The following is an 18,504-nucleotide window of genomic DNA, read 5'->3' on the forward strand; positions in this document are numbered from 1 at the left end:
TACAGAAGTCATTCAAGATGGACTTTTCTGTAAAATATCCTAGTGTTTCATTTCACCTTCTGCAGATGCAGTTTAGCAGTGGGTTTCTCTTAACTTGAAGAGTGGAAGAGCCATATCATAGAGTCACAGAATCAACCAGGTTGGAAGAGACCTCCAAGATCATCCAGTCCAACCTATCCCCCAGCCCTATCCAGTCAACTAGACCATGGCACTAGTCAAATTTTAAATCCCTATTCCTATAGCATAGTTTCAGCAATATGTCTCTTTCAATTCAAATAACAAAATGTGGTTGGAAGAGAAACTGACAGCATGTGGAACGTAAGTTTGAGCCTGCCTTTTGGTTTGGTAACAAAAAAAGTGTGGCCATGTTTCAGCATGCTTTCTACTCAAAATGTATAGGATGCTGAGCAGATGATGTCTGCAGCATTAATTGTCACTGTATGTGTGCTGTTTGTACTATATGGCTTTCTCAAGGCCCACAACATTTGGAGAAAAGAACCACAATTCAAAGACTCAGTCAGTAGAAGACTGAAGTGGTTTTTAGGGGAATATGCTTATGTGGATAGGATGGAAATGGAAATTGGTGAAGAAAGGAGAGCTTATAAACAAGCTTTCTGTGCAGGGAAATAAATCAGAAAAAATGGTTAGAAGTTGGGGTGAAAAAGATAAGCAAATGTATTAAGAGGAGGAGAGTATTGATATACAAGGCCTGTGATATACAAGGAATTGCTATTCATGCTTGGCTATTAGAAGGCTTCGTTGAAGGGCAGAACTAAATCAGTGATATTGGAGTTCTTATGATACTTTTTTCAATATAATTGTAGTTCTGTGCTACTGCCAGAGGATTTGATTTATTCAGTTGATCTCTATCTTAGTTTTGGTTTTAACTGAGTTGTGTTTGGGCTTTTATAATATATGTATTTTCCTTTTTGGCTTATGTTTTAATTTGTCTTTTTCCTCCAGTTATGACACCTCAAGCAGTTATGGAAGTGAGGCTTCCAGATATATGGGGAAACCTATTCACAAAAATTAATAAAAAGACTGTGAAGGATATTGGATGTTTCTGCAGAATGAGTGTATTTAGTGGTGATTGATGTTAGTATAGTGCTGAGGGAAATAGAATTATGTGTTTGCTCTTCCTAATTTAAAATTTATCAAACCAGTAGAAAATTTTGGCATGCAGACATACATCTGTATACCCAAAGCTTATGTTGATAGGACACTGATGAGACATAGTTGCTTCTAATCTTTTTTGTATGCTTGAGAGCAACCTTTTAAGCTAGGGACAAGTTGGAAATGTGATTTGCAATAGTTAGTGTAGGCTCTCCATTTATGATTTTTAGCACTTCTGAACACGTGGTGTTTGGATGAAGTTTCACTTACAAGGTACTCTAGTTCCAGTGTGTAATTCTGGATTTCACAAAGTCTAAGGTGGAATGGATGTGTTGAGATTTCAAAAGTTTAGGCAACATGAATTCAATCTATTAAGATTTAAAGGATTTTCAGGTTGAGCAAGTAGGGTATCTTGATTTTGCAGGTTTATGGCACAAGGAGTAGAGTCATTCAGGAAACAGGCTGGGAAGGAGATAGCACTTCAGCTTGCAGGTCTTTATAGAGATGCCCAGAGGTTGTGACAGAGAACTGTGTGAGTGATCCCAGGCAATGCAGAGACTGTGTATCCGACTTGTGCTTTGGCTGCTAATTTTGATGAAACTTGCCTGTAATACCAGACTGAATTATGTACATGCAGAATATTTAAGTGTGTTATTGAGTGTCTTTGGGTCTGGCTAGGATTCATACATGCAAATACTGGTTTTAAGTGCTGCCCAAACAGCTGTTTGTAACCTGGTGGGTGTTTTACCTTTGAATCAAACCATTTTGGCTTTGTCTATGGTTGTTTGAAATGTCAAAATATAAGTTAAAACAAGACATTTTTCTCTGTGTAACTCCCAAAGAACAGTTTGTTTCAACTGCAAAGTTTTTGCCTGTAAGACTTTTTCTTAGGTGTTCTGTGATAAATTTAGTCTTAATCTCATTTCTCCATGTAGTTCTAGAACAGGAAGAAGGATGGCAATGGTAGTGGCTAAGAGGCAAGTAGTCATACTTCATGAATCTAAAGAAACAGAAATCTCTTGTCTACTGCCTATTTGCCCTGTGTTTCTTGAAAATAAGTAGTATAAGCAAAATATAGGGAATAAGTAGTAGGAGACTTGCTAAAATAGCAAGCATTCTGGATATGATTAGGTGGGAATACAAACTGTACATAAAGCATGAAGCTTACCAGTGCATTTTGTTACCTTAAATACAGTTTGTTGTAATCATGCTTCAAATTCCCAGAACTTTCTTACTACAGTGTATTTGCAAGTTTCTTTAATAAATGTTCATGTAAATGCTGGTTTAGTGAAACTTAAATTACCTATGTTATTTTTTGCTTAACCAGAGACAACAGTTTGAGACATTAATGAATTAATTCCCTCCTTTGCAATACTTGTGGTGTTTATATGCCTTGCCTTCCTTTCTCTCATTTTTCTGAACAAGAACAGAATTTTGAAGCTGTACTGGTGCAGGCTTTTGCAGAGGTTACACCAAGCTACCCTTGATAACGTGTCAGAAATAACAAGTCCACATCTGTGCAGGAAATAAAACATCATCTCCCCTGAAGTCAGCAGTCATGCTGGTTCTTCAGAGCTCTGTAGCAGCTCATGGTACATCTGGCTGTTAATGTTGCATTATGCTCAGTAATTTGTTAAGAGAAATGAGCACATTCCTGTATTAGAGTAGATCTGAAAGTGAGTTTGGTTTGTTTTGGTTGGATGGGTTTTGTTTGGGGATTTTTTTTTTGGTGAATGTGTGTGTTTGGTGCCTTTGTGGGTTTTATTGTTTGGGTTTTTTTTTAAGTTGTGTAGTTTTTCTTCACTCTATCATATTTTACTCATCTGAAAGGCTTCTAATAAGTGACTACTTTTCACTCAGTTCTGAATCTAGTGAATCCCAACACTGTTCTCTCTTACAATTGATTTCAAAATATTCTGTCAGAAGGTAGGAATTAGATGGGTTTTAATTCTGCAATCTTTTTTATGCAGACAGAAAGTGCCTGGGCTGAAGAATATTTAGAAAAGAAGAAAAGCTCACACAAACGTTCATCGTCATGGGGCAGCAATGAGCAACTCAAGGAGGTCAGAAATGTTTTGGATTAATATTTTTACTAGTATGCACTGTTACCTTGGGATTTCAGGAAGGCATAAATGTTGTACTGCTCTGTTCTATTATACAGATGGTGGGTTTAGTAAAAAATAAGATGTTGCTGTTCATTTGATAGTCATTTCATGTAATAATGAAGGACTATTAGAATTTTTAATCTGAATGTGCAGCAATGTGACAAACGCAAGTGACCTTCATCATCAGAGAAGGAAATAGATCAGTGACCAAAATACTTTAAAGCTTCATTGCAGATTAAACCTTCAGAGAGGTCTTGGCTTTGGCTGACAAGATAGCTACCATGTTAGGTTTGCAAGAACTTGTGTTTGATTTAGTGCTGGCAGGAATTGTGAATGTTGTGGGAATTTTAATGGAGTGACAGAATAAACTGATGAAACTGTACGTCTACATGAAGGTATCTGGTGAAATCTAATGTGAATTTTTCCTTTTTTAGATTGCAAAATTACGTCAACAGTTGCAGAGAAGCAAACACAGCAGCAGGCATCATCGTGATAAAGAAAGACATTCCCCGTTTCATGGTAACCATGTAGCTATTAACCACAGTCAGGTAAGACGATGTGGTTTTTTGATGTAGTTGGTACCTAACTCTACCTTTAACTCCTTTTAGGGTTGTGATTTGCCTTAAAGGGAACTTAGACATAGCATATAGCTAAATATACTGTAGCTGTAGGTGAATTCCATGGAATAGATCCATTTCTTTTGACTTCCTTGAGCATATGGGGTCCTGGATCTTTTTGTTACTTGGCTAGATAAGCTTTGAACTCTCTCTTTCAGGGAATTGCAGATAGTGAGATCCTTCCTTAAAGCAAGGCTCTTAAAGTGCATTTTGCAGACAACCAATAAGTTTTAATATAAATGCATAAATTATCTTTTTCAATACACATTGAATTTGCATGTAGAATATGCCATAGAGCAAACTGGTGGTAATGTGATACCCTCAAATCAGTTTTTGCTGATTACATTTTGTCTCAACAATAGCACTTCTCTAATCTTATGATGAATTGATTTATAGAGCTTACCTGACAAAAAGGTATTCAGTAGGATTTTATGCACTCTTGATGGCTTCGTTCAGCCTCTGTAGGATTTTTCTTTTCCTGTCATTTATCATCCCATGAGACTTTAAATAGCAACCACTTAAAATGTTGATGTTGAGGTAACCACACATTCTAAGTGCAGTTTTAGTTTTATCTCAAGACTGTTTAAAAAGGTCAAGTACAGAGAGAGGCAATATTTTAGTTCAGTTGGGAGCAGGTGGGAAAATTACAGGCTTTTAGACAAACCATTTTTGAAGTCTTTTTTGCTTGAGTAACTTTAAGAAAAGCAGTAGGGAAGTTTGGTTATATTTTCAGAAGAAAACCTTTTTTCCTCTACGAATAATCTGAGGAATATGTATTTACAACATGCATACTACTTTAACAGTTGCAAAACAATTGAGGTATTTGGGTTTTTTGTAAGTCAGTGTAGTTGAAAAGAACTGTTGAATTGTCAGTTTTATGAATTGAGAAAGTATTTCTCCTGTGAAGCTTCTCTGCAAATCTAATCATGTTCCAAGTTACTCCTGAAATGCAATTGGCATTGTTCTGAAAACTGTTTCTGATAAGTTTCCTTTCTGTTGTTCCATCTTTCTGGGAATAATTTAGGCCAGGGAGGGAAGCTGTTGTGACATCAGTGTGAGTCCTACTCTACAGGTACTTAGATATCCTGATAAAGAGTGCAATAAAAAATAGAGATCTATACAGGCACTCCTGAGCAGCCATGTTTTTTTCATGAAAGTCAAGTCTCTTGAGTGAATTTGTTGTACTTCAGATACTGGAAATAAGAAAGCAGAACTGTTGCTCTTTTTCCAGCAGTGTTGCTCTTAACTCCTACTTGGTAAAAAAAAAAGAGTGTCATCTTTTGTCTCAGACCTTGATATCTTCACTGTAGTTTCTTTAATTAGGTGGAATGAATTTTCAGGACAGAAGTGCCCTTCAAAATTTTATCAATTTGAATACCATGCTACTAGAAGTTTTGTATTTAGAATTCTTTTTAGAATTATATTTTTAACATAATTTAGGAATTCTTCAAGCAATTTAAATACTGAGACAAACTGTTCTTGCTCTTCTGTATAGCAGAAGAGTTAGAACTGGTACAGATTCCTACGTTTTGATCTGCTTTACTGAAGTATGAATGCAGTGTAGCATGCTGCAGCTGAAGGATTTAGAAAAGAAAAGGAAAAGTACACTGAGGAACTTCTGGTGTAGGTCCTTCAGTACAGTGGAAGTTTACATCCAGTGTAACAAGCTTGGCATGGTATTCTGTAAAACTGTAGGTTTCTGGATGCTGAGCAATTGGCACTTTAATATAGCTAATCTTAGTGGTTTCTAATTTTGAAAATGAACAGTGACGCTACTACTCTGAAAAATATTCCTCCTGCTCAAATGAAGTAATTATGTACATACTACTTCTTGGCATCATAAGTACTTCATACTTACAAAATTTTGCTTTTTGTATAGAGGTCTTTTGCAATCTGCTGAATTTTAGAATTGCACAACAGATAATTAGTTTTCAGCTTGTGAAACAGATTGAAAGATAGAAAGAGAGGCTAAGCATCTTTTCCAGCATTGTATTGCAAGACAGACCATTGTTTTTCTTGGTAAATTTTGTGCCAGCTGTTTTGAGCTGCTTCTGAAGGGAGGAAGCTACAGAAGTCTTAGAGAAGTCAAAGGTTTAGACTGGTGACATTTAGAGGCTGCTTTCTAAATCAAAGTGAAAATCTGTAACTGGTATGCATCAAGGGCAAAGTTCTTAGGCTTTCTCATTTGCTTTCTAGAGAACTGCTAAACTAGAATTTCTGGCAGCAGCTCAGTTCCTTCAGGATTTGTTGGAGGGCCTCTGTTAGAAACACTTGCAGTTAGTGATGAGAATATTCAAAAGTTTAGGGTTTTTTTCCCTTCCTATCTTGAAAAAGACTTTAATTTGTTGACTTTAGAAGGTCATATGAAGATTTCTGAGATGGAGTAGGATTCCTCAAATCTGAGAAAATGTGTCAGAAGGTTGCCTCAGTAGTCCCTTCAGAGAGATCAGGTGACCTATTTAACATTTTGGAGGTTTCTTGCTCTTCTTAGCAATTCTAATTGATTTATTTTCTCTTCCCTTCCCTACTAATAAATTAGCTTTTTCCCAGTTCTTGAGTGGTACCAACAGTTTCACTGTGGTTCTTACCAAACAATAGTTTAATGTTTCTTCTTTCTTTGATTTTTGTTAGAAGGAAGAAATACACTTTATGGAGTAAGTGTGTTGACTATTCCTGTTTGTCTACTTAGGAGTTCAGAATCAGGAAATGCTTAGTGAGGAACTTGGTCACATCCTTGCTGCTGCTGACATTTCTTTTCCAGGACAGTTGTATATTTTTTGGTATTGCTTTTTTCTGTGTTGCCAGAAATGTTCCACTCTGCTTCTCTTTAGAGGAAGAGGGGTTTGCAGAGAAGTTAGTCTCATCAGGTGACCTCAGGGTGCTTTTGAGTATGTTAAATTTTTAATTGCAAGTAGTAAAGCAGTAAACAGTAGTTAAACCAATAGTATCTTCCTATATACTTAGTGTTAATGTAATGGAAAAACTAGAATTAAGGCAGAGTAGCTTTCTCATAGTATTTTGTGCTCTCTTCCAGTGGCTTCTGTTTCCTCTTTTTCATTTTCAGGCAATACTTTTGAAAGTCTTTCCAAGTTTGGCCATTATGTCAACAGAAACTAAACATTCTTATAAGTGGAGTTGCAAGCACTTCCTGAACAGGAGCTTTTGTAGTCCTTGTGCAAGTCTCTTTTTTTGTAGCTTATCCTAATGTTTCAGTAAAGCAAACTTAATACAGTTCCTAAGTTTTGCTGACTTTAGATATTTGTGATTGTGAGAATAAGTCTGCATTATGGTATGCACTTAGAATTGGCTTACTGCCTTAATTTTTCTAGGGTTTGGTATCTGTCTATGCAGTCTTGTTGCCTAGAAGGGGGGAAAATGTAACCAACAGAAGAAACAAAACCAACAAACAAAAAAACCCAAACCCCCAAACAAAAACGCCCTCACTAACTAACAAAACTAATCAAAAAAACAAAGCCACACACAAAACCAAAAAAGAAGACCATCCAGATTAGAATGCTGCTATAATTCTACCAGCAGAAAAGGTGGTTTTGGTCACAGCACACTGGGTGATAAAGCTAGGACTTTTACACAGGAATTGTACTGTGACTTTAAATTTCATGCTGTTAACAGGATGTTAGGAGCTGGAAGGGACCTCCTGAGTCCCAACTCCCCTACCAGAGCAGGACCATATAATGTAGCATAGGTTGCACAGAAATGTATCCAAAAGGGCCTTGGAAGTCTGCAGAGGAAACTGCAACCTCTGGGGAAAGGTTGTTGTTTGAGTTGAACTAAATGTTTACAGGAAGGATTCCATTATCTGTACTAGTGCCCTGCGTAATCACCAACAGTATGCGATGGAGTTAAAAGGAGAATCTTCCAATCATTCTGCTAGGGTCATTTTTTTTAAGAGGGGGAAGGATGCTAATGGAGAGGATGGGAAATCTCAAGAAGTTGTGATGTACCAGAAGGGAGTTTAGAAAAAAATCAGTAACCTGTTTTCTGAGAATAGAGTTTCCATGTATACTTAGAAACACTGGAATTTTTAAAGTGTTACCTTCATTGTGAAGTGCTGAGGGGGTGCTGTATTTTTTTTTCTGTGGAAGTCTTCTTAAATTGTTTTGTCAACCTTTATTCTGGCTTAATATAGTCACTGTGTTAGTTGTCGTTTTTAGTGTAATGCAGTTTTGAATTCGTGGAATGGTTTCTCTTCAGCACGTGTCATGCTATGTAGATGGTTGCAGACTTCCATTAAAATAAAATATGATTTAAATTAAATGGCAAGCAGTAAATCCAACAGTGAAGGAGGTGAAATTGTGGTACGGATTGCTTCAGAAGGAATACGAGTACATTTTAAAGGCTTCAAAATTATTTTAAATACAAAAGGTTACTGGTAAGCTTTGAACTTGTAAAGCAATATTGAACTTTCTCCTCCTAGAAACTAATCTGAACCAAAATTCAGGATATCTTCATGTAAGGCATTTTAACACAATCACTGTGGTTTCGTGTAAATCCTTGATACTGACCTGTAGATGTGTTCCATTTTAAAGGTTCACTTTTTAATAGACATAGTAACTGTGTTTTGTAAGTCTACATTGCTTTCTCACTGTCTCACCTCAGGCTCCCATCCCAAAGACTGCCCTTGTTCCTGTGATACCCGTTACCAAATCAACAGGATCACGCTTCCGAAACAGTGTAGAAGGGCTGAATCAGGAGATCGAGATAATAATTAAGGAGACAGGAGACAAAGAGGAGCAGCTCGTTGTATGTATCTGCCTCCATGATTGTTTTCTTCTAATTATTTTGGTTTTGTTTTGAGGTTTTTAAATCCTGACACTTGTTTGTGGAGATAGTTGAACCCTAACTGAGCACTATCCTGGACATCACTGATTGTGGCATTGTTGAACTGCATGATCTCAGGAGGTCCAATTCTAATCTCAGCAATTCTTGCTCCTGTTAAATCTTGAAAAAGGTTGTCCTTTGTTTCAGAACCTGACATTTTGTATTTTAATTCTGTGTAAAGTATAGGATTCTCCTCTTTAAACAGCTTTGTGAATAGCATTACTGGATCTAAAGAAACTGCTAACCAGACAAGAGCAATTATCTGATACCTTTTGTTTTTAATAGCCTCAAGATATTCCAGATGGACACCGTGCACCGCCTCCATTGGCTCAGCGTAGTAGTAGTACTCGCAGCATTGATACTCAAACACCTGGTGGAGCAGACAGGGGTAGTAACAACAGCAGCCGCTCCCAGTCAGTATCTCCAACCTCATTTCTTACCATCTCTAATGAAGGCAGTGAGGAAAGTCCATGTTCTACAGATGATCTTCTTGCTGATTCCAGAGATAAAGGTTGTGTGGAACTAAAAGTTCAACAATGCAAAATGTTTAACTTCTTGTCAGGTGCATGAACAGGCAGTAAAGGAAGGAGTTTGTTTCCCTCTATATGGAGAATGGAGGGTTTTTTGCATGCTTGCTTTGTTTGTTTGTGTTTGTTTTTTTTCTATAAGTGATCTGGGTTTTTTTTCTGAATTGCTCCCAATCCTTTTTTTGTACTCATACCTGATGCACTGTAATGGAGGCTGGATAGATGTGATTATGGAATGTGCTTCCCAAACACATTTTTTGCCTGTAAACAATAGATTCATTAAGTACTTTAGGCACGTTGAAAAAGCAGGAGTTTACAGCAGAGTGGGCTATTCCTGTTGCTTGTGTTGGGTGTTTTTATGATTTTGGACAAAGCAGGAAGCCCTGTAGCATTTCATACATAAGTCTGTAAAACTTGAACTGTTTGGGAGGGGGGTTAATTTTATTTTTTTCCCCAGAAATCTTCTGAGATATGCTTACCCAATTTTATAGTTCAACCTATTCTGGCTTCTAAGGCTCATGGCTAGATAGTGATGCCACTGGACCCTAGATGGAGGTTTGCATTTACAACCTGAAAGTGTCAGGAATGAGCAAAGATTGCAGATGATCCTGAAAATGGTGTAAGATGAAATAGAAATGAGGAAAGGGATTGAAATGAGAAAGCTTATTTGCAAATGAAGACTTGGATGTGGATTAAAATGTTTCTTTATTTTAAAACATTGCCAATTAAATGAGTTTCAATTTGAGGGACACTTAAGGATAGTTATTGGTTGTGTTTTTTTTTATAGTGTGACACATTTAAGTAATGAGATATTCTGTTCCTGTAGAGAATGGGAATAATTCTCCTTTGCCAAAATATGCTACCTCGCCAAAACCCAACAACAGCTACGTGTTCAAGCGTGAACCTCCAGAGGGTTGTGAGAAGGTGAAAGTCTTTGAGGAAAGCTTGTAAGTTGATCTTTACTACATAAGAAATAACATTCAGAGTTTCCCATGAGTTTTTATTGATATTTTTGAAACATCTGTGCATGTGAGATGAAAATTGTTTGTCCAGCTGCTAAAACTACAGTAACAGTCTGATCTGTTTTCTGTGACTATATACTGTATATATGTGTATCTTTTATTGCTGGGACTTTGTGTTAAAATCAAAATCTTGAAAGACTTTTTATTTTTTAAAACAAACATAACTCAAGGGGACTGTCTCTTACCTGGCAGGTAGTCAGGGAGGAACTTAATCAGGTACAGAGAAATGTAGTAAGAAGCTGTAATGGAGGTGCATCAGCTTGACAGGCACACGCAGTAGTCTAAGCTCTGAAGACCATATTCTTTTTAGCTACTACTTTGTAGTTGAGAAGCTTAGTGACAGGGGAGTGAATTTGACAATGAGTATTTGAAGCTTTATTTTTTTCTGAAAAAGCTGACTTCTGTAATTTTGGAGTAATCAGGGAGGTTATGTCTCATCACAGAATTTCAGAGTACATCTATTTGGAAGACTCCTTAAAGATCACCTAGTCTAACCCTTGACCCGTCATTGAAGGGTCAACACTAAACTGTGTCCCTAAGCACCAGGTCCACACATGACTTGAACACTTCCAAGGATGGTTAATCCACCAAGGCAGTTAATCCACTGCCCTGAACAAGACCATTCCAATGTTTGTTGATAACCCTTTCAGTGAAGAAATCTTTCCTAACATCGAACCTAAACCTCCCCTGGTGCAGCTTGAAACAATTTCCTCTGGTCCTGTCATTTGTCATCAAGGAGAAGAGGCTGGCCCCCAATTCGCTTCAACCTCCCTTCATGTAGTCGTAGAGAGTGATGAGGTCTCCCCATAGTTTAGTCTTACAGAATTAGACTGGTTTAGTAGATCTACATTGCAACATTAGAAATTACACCTAGAAGGTGTGATCCAGTCCAAGTGCAAGGTCCTGCATCTGGCTCGAGGCAATCCCAAGCACAAATACAGGCTGGACAGTGACTGGCTGGAGAGCAGCAATGAGGAGAGGGACTTGGGAGGTGCTGGTGGATGAGAAGCTCAACATGAGCCAGCAGTGTGCACTTGCAGCCCAGAGGGCCAACCAAATCCTGGGCTGCATCAGAAGTGTGGCCAGCAGGTCGAGGGAGGTGATTCTCCCCCTCTACTCCACTCTGGTGAGACCCCACCTGGAGTACTGCATTCAGTTCTGGAGTGCCTATTACAAGAGGGACATGGAGATGCTGGAGCGTGTCCAGAAAAGGGCCATGAGGATGATCAGAGGGCTGCAGCAGCTCTGCTATGAGGACAGACTGAAAGAGTTGGGGCTCTTCAATCTGGAGAAGAGGATGCTCTGAAGTGACCTTTTTGTGGCCTTCCATTATCTGAAGGGGGCCTACAAGAAAGATGAGGAGGGATAGGTAGTGAGAGGACTAGGGGGAATGGAGCAAAGCTGGATATGGGTAGGTTCAGACTCATGGTGAAGAACTTCCTCCTCACAGTCAAAGCGGTGAGAGGCTGGAATGGGTTGCCCAGGGAGGCAGTTGAGGCTCCATGCCTGGAGGTATTTAAGGCCAGGCTGGATGAGGCTCTGTCCAGCCTGATCTAGGGTAGAGTATCCCTGCCCATGTTGTGGGGGTTTCAACAAGATGATTTTTGTAGTCCCTTCCAACCCTGACTGATTCTGTGGTATGCTAGCCACCATTTCCTTTAGAGCTCTGTCTTTAATAAAGTATGTTTCTGAATTTGAATTACACACTGAGATGGCAGAACTGCACGTCAGGGACTCAATGTGTTTCACCTTTCCTTCTCAGGTTATAGATACTTGATCATGTATGCCACTTCAGGAATACTACATTTTACGTTGTGTTTTTAAGTAGGGTAGGCTCATCTTTTACGAGATTTGGACCACACTCACGTGGATGTTGAAAGGAGGCAAAAGTCTAGAAAACACAATCCCCTTTATGATCATGACGAGGTCTAATATATATATGATATTAGGAACACTGCTGTGGTAGTTCTCATTCACAAGGTTTGCTGCAAAACAAATCTGTGCAGGGTGCAGAATTCACTGGGTTGTTAAAGTTTCTGAAGAAAATGATTGAGAATAGTCCCACATTCGATATCTCAATTCATAGACAGGGTTTGTGGTTTGCAGCATGAAGTTAGCGTCATCTTTGGGTTTGGAGACAGCCTACCTTTAGAACATGCTGTTGTATCTCATAGTATATGTAAAGAAACAGTGTGACCATCTTGCCATTTGCCACATAGCTGAGTGGCAAAGATCCTACTGAGTAGCTGAAATACTTCAGGTTTAAGTCTCAGCTTGTCTCTGTTTAGCAATATGTACCTGCCATTGACAGAATTTGATTGTTCAATGTAATTTTTAAATTGTTGTACTTGTTTGTTTTGGTGGTTGTTTGTTTTTCCAGGCCAAAGCCATTGCATGAAATTCCAGCCTTCTACTGCCCTGACAAGAACAAAGTGAATTTCATTCCTAAAAGTGGCTCTGCTTTCTGTCTTGTCAGCATCCTCAAGCCACTTCTTCCCACACAAGATCTCACACTAAAAGGCACTGCACACAGCCTGACTGTCTCCTCCAGCATGACACCCAGTTTGTTACAGCCCATTTCTGTGGCCTCCTTGTCTACAAGCACAGATCAAGACAGAATCTCTCGTGGAACAAGTACAGTAATACCACAGTCCTCTCTACTGCAGCAACCAGGATGTATTGAGGAAGCTGAAGGATAGAGTTACATTGTCTTGATATTTTGCTTGGCAACTACTGGGGAAAAATTTGAACCAGGTGACTGGACTTTTCTGATCACAGTATTTACATTGTTTTAGCAATTTATGGCACTGTCATAATTGAACTGTTTGTGTAATTGACAGTTTGGTAGCACATTTTGAGGTTCAGGAGGATGCAGCAACTGATGTTCTGTTGCACTTTCTGCTTATGAAGACTGATCCTGTTTCTCTCCTGATTTTTTTTAAACACTGGTGAAAAGAAAGACTATTATAATCCTTTTCCACTTAAAGGACCAGTTGTTATGATGCTGTGTGTCCTTTGACTACTTTTCCTATTAAAGCAAAAATCTCAAGACCAACCAACTGATCCTACTTACCATTGTAATCTGAGAGGGAGGGATAGTCAGATGGTTTTGCAAGATGTCTTTTGTATGAAAATGTGTATTTTGTAACAAAAAACTGCCTTTTCTGTTGCATAGCAGATGGTGTTTAGAAGACACTTCCATGGTGATGATCTCTTCCTCCTCCCCTCTTTCTGTTCTTTTTTTTATTTTTTCATGGTAGGGACGATTCTTTTTAACTTGGCTGTTTTACAGCTGCCTGGACCAAAGGATTGCTGAAGTATTTCAGCAGTCTCAATTTATGTGAGCTTGCTGAACAGCCTCAGCCCTAAAAACAAACAAAAGAAAAAGACAAGTTAATACATTTGAAATTTTATAAACAGAAGAGTATCCAAAAAGCAGTGTTAGTATGTAGTGTACAATTTTGTTTATATTGTTTGTGCATCAGGTAAGTCATGTTCTTAAAAGTCCTTCCTTCACAGAATTCCCATCAGTTTTGGTGTATTGGCTGGAAACTTACATTTTAAAGCACTTGCCCCAGCATTTTTCTATTTGTGTAGGATTTTTGTGCAAGGGTGGGGAAAAAAGATATTATCCTTGTTATTCTTCCAGAAAATATGCCACTTGCCTGTTACAGGCTTGTTTGGCTACTTATGGAGTTATCTTGGATCATTAATCACTTTTGGCACAAACTTATTCTGATGTGACTCATCACTGTATTATAGACTCTGACCACATAATGCTGAAGTACTTGTGCATGATTTCCTCCCTTTTGTCATAGTGGTGTTTTGTGTGTCCGTTGAAGGTGATGATTTCTCGGGCATGGTATCCATTACAGGTTTACAGCAGCAGTTACATTCTCCCTTTTTGATGAGCAACATAGGCTGGCATGTAAAACAGAGGAATTTTTTTTGACACCTGGTTTGTCCTGATATGCAGTGGTTTATAATTCCTTTGAAATTATAGTGAAAGATTAAAATGGGAGGGAAAGGCAATTGCAGGCAAACCACTCATGAACTTCAGTGACCTCTCTTGTGTCTTCCTGGACTGCATCACTTGGGGTTGAGTAACTACAATACAGATATGCAAAAAAAAAATGCAGTGACCTGAATACCAGTGTTGTATCAAGTTAACCTTGTAGCTCTTCTAGATTCAGTAATTTCTAAGTAAGTGTCATTGTGGGCAGGCTCTGGGGCTGATACCAGTCTCTTACACATGAGCAGTTCTGACTCCTGCCAGTTGCATACTCAGGTCCCTCCATGACTGCGTCTATTTAAAGCAATACTGCAACTGTGACAACTTTGGTCAGGAATTGATTGAGAACATTTCACTTGGGAGAAAAAAAAAAGTCTGCATAGCTGTGCAGATAACTAGTCATTGTTCTGATGTACATTTACTCTTTCTTTAAATCCTGTGTACAGAACTGATAAAAATATCCTTTACTCAGCAAGTAAGTGTAAATTGCACTACCATGCTTGAGTTATGCTCATGATTTAATGAGCTCCTTTTGAAACATGCAAAAATTCAGCAAATTAGAAATGTACCAGGAAGTATTAAAGTATTAGACCTGTTAAATTAGCAAAAAAGCAGGAATTGGTTTACTGTCTTTCTTGTCATCAAAATAGATACGATCGTGCAAATGGGACTAAAAAAAACACTTTTTGAAGAAAGAGCTCTGGTGTACATTGAAGAAGTTGTTAATAGACAGAGCTTTAAAATCAGTAGCTTTCTGCATCAAATCTGTAATTTGGCCAGTTGATAATTCTTTCTAGATTTTGGGGATATTAATTAGTTTATTCTGAAACAATTAGAGTGCAAATTGAAGCCTAAAATGTACTGCTTTAGATGCGCTTGTTTAAACCCAATATGACTGGATTCATGGAAGATCAGCTCCTTCAGGTGATGGAAGTATTTCCGAAACAGTAGCATGTAAAGAGTTTCTCCATCAATGCCAAACTGCTTGGTGCTTTATCGGAGATCTTAACGGAATGGTTAAGAGCCAAAGGGCTAAAGTTAACAAACAGCCTTTACTGCAGCCTTGAGACTTAAGTGACTTCACCAAAACTGCATTTTGATGTGCGTGTTCATCACAGAGTGACTCTCCCAAATAGCAGTGAGCAGTGATCCTAGGACTTTATTTTACAGCCATAGTTGTAGTACTTGAGCATCTCTGTGGTAGTTTACATTGTATGTCACTGGACAATGTACTGTACAAATCAGTGAGCTGCTCTCATAAAAACTAAATGTGAATGTGTGAGGCTTTTGCTTTTTATAAAAACAAACTGCATTAAGGACAACATTGTCTTTTTTTTATATTCACAGCAACTCTACTTTTGCCATGGCAGCTCTACTACTTTATTACAAATCCACACTAAAGACTCGGAATTAAGAAAATAAGACAGCTTTTCTTCCAAGACCAATTTTTACATGTGTGCATACAAAAATTAGCCTTAAGCTTTTTCTGTACTGATCTGTGCCATACTAGAGCTGTTAGATCATGTATTTAAATCAATTCCAAAATATCTGCAAGAGTGCATGAAGCTTTTTAAAGTTCTTTTATGTATAGAGTGCGATATTCCATTTTTTGGGGCTGTCGACTCAAGCACAGTTTTACTGAAAGAGTTCAAGTTCTTCTGGCATACTTTAAATCCTAACTATGCATAGACCTAATGAGTTCCTTGATTGTCTACTCTGTAGCTTAGGAAAAAAACAAGGGTCTATTTTTATGCACAACTTGACACACTTGATACTCTTGTGTTCTTGGTGTTTCACACTTCTAGCAACATTTAAAGTCTTGTGGCAGTGTTCAGTAACAATGACAGTTTGATTTTGAGATGTACTAAAGTGGTGTTCCTCCATTTGTCAATTCAGTGTAAGTCACAAGGAAGGAGGTCAGTATTGTAATAAAGTTTTGTTGCTGGCAGCTAACCCTATTGGGAATCCTTTTTTTAAAAGAACAAAGGCACAAGGGAAGCAGACTTCTGTGTTAAAGTTTGACTTGCTTCAGCTGTTCTTTCTTTGCTTGGTGCCATGATCTTGTAGCAACACATTAAAGTGCTTAAAGTAATAGATAAGCTTGGAAAAAACATATATATATCTTGGAATGAAGTTCTTTGTTTCACACACATATCCCAAAAAGGGAAACAAAGCTAAATAGTGCATACTGTGGAAGGTAAACAATTGCTGTGTTTGATCCACAGAAGGCAGTAGCAGCTCTTAAAAAGTATGCATAGTCTCAGGGCTATTTTTTGGGTTGTTCTAAAATGCAATTTACTGGAATTCAGAATCTGAGATTCTTGGAAAATGCTGAGGCTGAGCCTTTTGAGAAGGAAAAAAAAAATTATATCCATTAATGTTCCTTCTGCCTCAAGCCTGCCTAATTTCTCGTTGCTTATTGAGTGTAAGAGAATTCAGCAGTACAGCATTAATTTCTTGCCGAGGAATTGTATGTTCTCACCCTGTCATTTCTGAAAATCTAACTGTCTTCACAATAACTCGCTGCCAGTGATGTCTTTACTTTGCTGAATGTTTCCTTGCTAAGAACCTGACAGCTTCACTGTGAAACTGCAAGGGCAGAGACTGCATAGAAAGTCACCAGAGAATGGCAATTACAAAGATCAGTGCTGCAGGGTGACTGCTTGGATGTCTGGGTTTTCATTTGACTCACTATGCTGTGCACACTTGTAATCTGTGTAGGCCTGTTGCTTTTGTTGTCATGGTATGAGGCACAACTGGCACTGATAGGAATCTTTCTTTGTGCATGGACTTGCAAACCTGTTCTTGTCCAGAGATGCGAGTGCACTTAGAGATACCTCCACGGCAAAGCTTGTGTGCTATTCCTGTTCTCCTGAAATGAATACAACCTGCAAAAAAGACCTCTGACATAAAGGTATCCAGACACTTGAGATGGTCAGGACTGTTACTCCATATAATTCCATAGTTTAAGAGTGTGCCCTTCATCAGATGTCATAGCCTAAAGCTATTGTCATGGCCTAGACCCATACCAAGTTGATGTGTATTAAAAGGTGTTCACTGCTGTAGAAGGTGTGCTTTTCCTAATGCAGGAGTTGAAAAGCACTGTGGAAATACTGATTTCATGGTGTTCTTGTGAACCTGCTTTTCTAAACCTGGGTATGCAGGAAAACCCAGTGATCACTTAACTGCAAGATGTACCAATGTATTTTCTTGATGCCAGTTTGTGAGTGTTCAGCAACTTGGAAAAGCAATTCTGCTCTTTGCATTTTGTTTATACAAAGAACGACCCAGATGCACTGTTTTGAAACTGCTACTCTGTGTCGAGTGGGGAGAGAATGCTAACTATTTACAAATGCTTTGTGAAATTCTACTCCCGTACCCCAGCTGAAGTGCAGTAGTCTTTGCGAGTGCTGCAAATGTAAATGGAGTCTTGTTACAGCTTGCTTGATTTCATTGCATGTCATCAGTAAACTACTATGATATGGTCTTCAATATTTCTTCACTAGGATTTGCATTTGACTACAAAGGTTTATCTGAATTGCAGAAAAGTACTTGGCCTGGTAACATTGTAATTTAACATTTCTTGCACAAAGCCCTTTGGAAACAACTCTGTTTGGAAAATCTAGTAAGCAAAAAAAAAAATCCTTTCTGGATACTTCATCCTTCCTAATTGCAAATGTAAAGGAGAGTGTTGCTTGGCTTTATTCTAAATGATTTCGTTTATTGAAATGTACAGGTTTTGAGAGTAGCAGTCAAGGGAATATCCAAAACTGGCATTAGATTTGCCTTTGTATGAAACCAGTTGATGTTTTCCTTCGTTACACTGTGATAACTTGTGGAGGTATTCTTGCCTATGTTGTACTGCTAGATTACTAATTGCATGTAAGGCGATTTCTGTAAGCAAGAGGAATTCCAGTGATGTTCTGCAAAAAGGCTGTCTTCTGAGGTGATGTACATTGGTGTGGAACTGGAGCAGCTCAACTCATTTCAGTGGAATTCTTGATTTACACTAGTCTCTTTGCTATGTGTAGTTATGCCAGTACTATTTTGCACAATGTTACTTTGAATCTTGAGTTCTGACTTGTAAACTGTTTCTAGTGAAAACTGAAAATTTTACAAACTGCAATTGCAGAATGTTTTTGGGATTTTTTTTTGTTGTTGTTGTTGTCATTGTTCCTCTGGTTGGTTGATTTTTTTTGTTTGGGTTTTTTGGTGGCTTTTTTGTTTGTTTGTATGTCTCCTAAAATAAACAGTTGTCATGGGCTAATC

At 38.2% G+C, this 18,504-nt stretch overlaps 1 protein-coding gene across 4 annotated transcripts in view; it reads left to right on the forward strand.

Annotated features, from left to right (window-relative positions):
* Nucleotides 1-18,504, forward strand: part of FAM117B (family with sequence similarity 117 member B) — a 31,529-nt gene that overhangs the window by 10,884 nt on the left and 2,141 nt on the right. For 3 of the 4 annotated variants that reach the window (XR_010306196.1, XR_010306190.1, XR_010306200.1), the window contains exons 3-8: nucleotides 3,084-3,176; nucleotides 3,653-3,766; nucleotides 8,453-8,596; nucleotides 8,960-9,185; nucleotides 10,028-10,148; nucleotides 12,604-12,977. Coding sequence is in view for 1 of the 4 variants with exons in the window: in XM_064160921.1 (XP_064016991.1) it covers nucleotides 3,084-3,176; nucleotides 3,653-3,766; nucleotides 8,453-8,596; nucleotides 8,960-9,185; nucleotides 10,028-10,148; nucleotides 12,604-12,922 (1,017 nt within the window). In the remaining 3 variants the exon portion in view is untranslated. Of the gene's footprint in view, nucleotides 1-3,083; nucleotides 3,177-3,652; nucleotides 3,767-8,452; nucleotides 8,597-8,959; nucleotides 9,186-10,027; nucleotides 10,149-12,603; nucleotides 18,503-18,504 lie in introns of those variants that run through there. The other variant, XM_064160921.1, reaches the window with a different exon arrangement.

The sequence above is a fragment of the Pogoniulus pusillus genome, chromosome 2, assembly GCF_015220805.1.
Source record: "Pogoniulus pusillus isolate bPogPus1 chromosome 2, bPogPus1.pri, whole genome shotgun sequence".
Lineage (NCBI taxonomy): Eukaryota > Metazoa > Chordata > Aves > Piciformes > Lybiidae > Pogoniulus > Pogoniulus pusillus.